Here is a 905-nt window from a genome sequence, read left to right as displayed (position 1 = left end):
AAGTAGTTAATTTTTGCATTATGCCAATCCTTTAGCCAAACAAGATAATCCATCAATTGCAAGACTATTTCTTCTATATTTAATTTACATTTTATGAAGATACTTTAGCGTAATTTTTTGCATCAAAAATTTATATTTATATTTGATTTCTTTTAATTAGTAGATATTGATTGAATCATTTCTAAATAAATTACGACAAAAAAATGTTTAGACTCATAAGATTTTTAATATTCGCAAGATTTTTTCCTAATTCTTCCAAATCACAAAATGATAAATGATTGCACCTAAAAGTTATTTTATTAATCAGTTAAAATTTATTTTTTTACCAATAAATTACCTTAGTTTGAATGTTAAATTCTAAAGGCCATTTAATAATACTAATTTTTAGCATATCCTAACAAGTCTTTTTCCACTTACAGAGCATCCACTTTTAGAATAATTAAGACTCATCAATTATATTTTTAATATTTTTCAACAAAGTAAATATGTTTGTTATACCTAAAATATAGCTCAAGATCTCTTAATTAAGATGAATCATAATTGAGAAACTTTTTTGTAATAAAGTAAATAAATATATTAAAGATTAGTTTAAAATATATTTTTACATCATCAACTATTTCAAATCTGCTTTATACAGAAGCCATTTTTTAAGCTTAATTTATTTTTTTATTATCAAATACCAAATTAATCTGCTTTTAAAGATTATAAAAAATTAAATAAGCGATAAATGTTTTAAACAAAACCAAATCTAATGTTAAATAAGAAATTCAATATTTTTTAGAAAAAAAGATTCAAATTACTTTATTTGCTTATCAATTTTAATAAAAAATGAGTAACTTAATTTTTTAATCCAAAAAATTCTTAATTTAGTTTTTTATGTAAACCAAAAATCATTAGTTTGTCTT

General features: G+C 20.0%; 1 protein-coding gene across 1 annotated transcript; it reads right to left on the bottom strand. All coding sequences in view use genetic code 6, as the record gives it.

Moving 5' to 3' along the window:
• Positions 1 to 211: 211 nt before the first annotated feature.
• TTHERM_002653341 (hypothetical protein) lies at positions 212 to 644 on the bottom strand. Its single transcript, XM_012799909.1, has 4 exons — positions 606 to 644; positions 499 to 548; positions 338 to 427; positions 212 to 284 (listed from the first exon to the last, which is right to left on the bottom strand). The coding sequence occupies exons 1-4, from the start codon at positions 608 to 610 to the stop codon at positions 214 to 216; spliced, it is 216 nt and encodes a 71-aa protein (XP_012655363.1). The 5' UTR covers positions 611 to 644; the 3' UTR covers positions 212 to 213.
• Between the last annotated feature and the right edge of the window lie 261 nt (positions 645 to 905).

Source organism: Tetrahymena thermophila (assembly GCF_000189635.1).
Source record: "Tetrahymena thermophila SB210 genomic scaffold scf_8254409, whole genome shotgun sequence".
NCBI classification, from domain to species: Eukaryota; Ciliophora; class Oligohymenophorea; order Hymenostomatida; family Tetrahymenidae; genus Tetrahymena; species Tetrahymena thermophila.
This window is presented reverse-complemented; position numbering and strand designations above follow the sequence as displayed.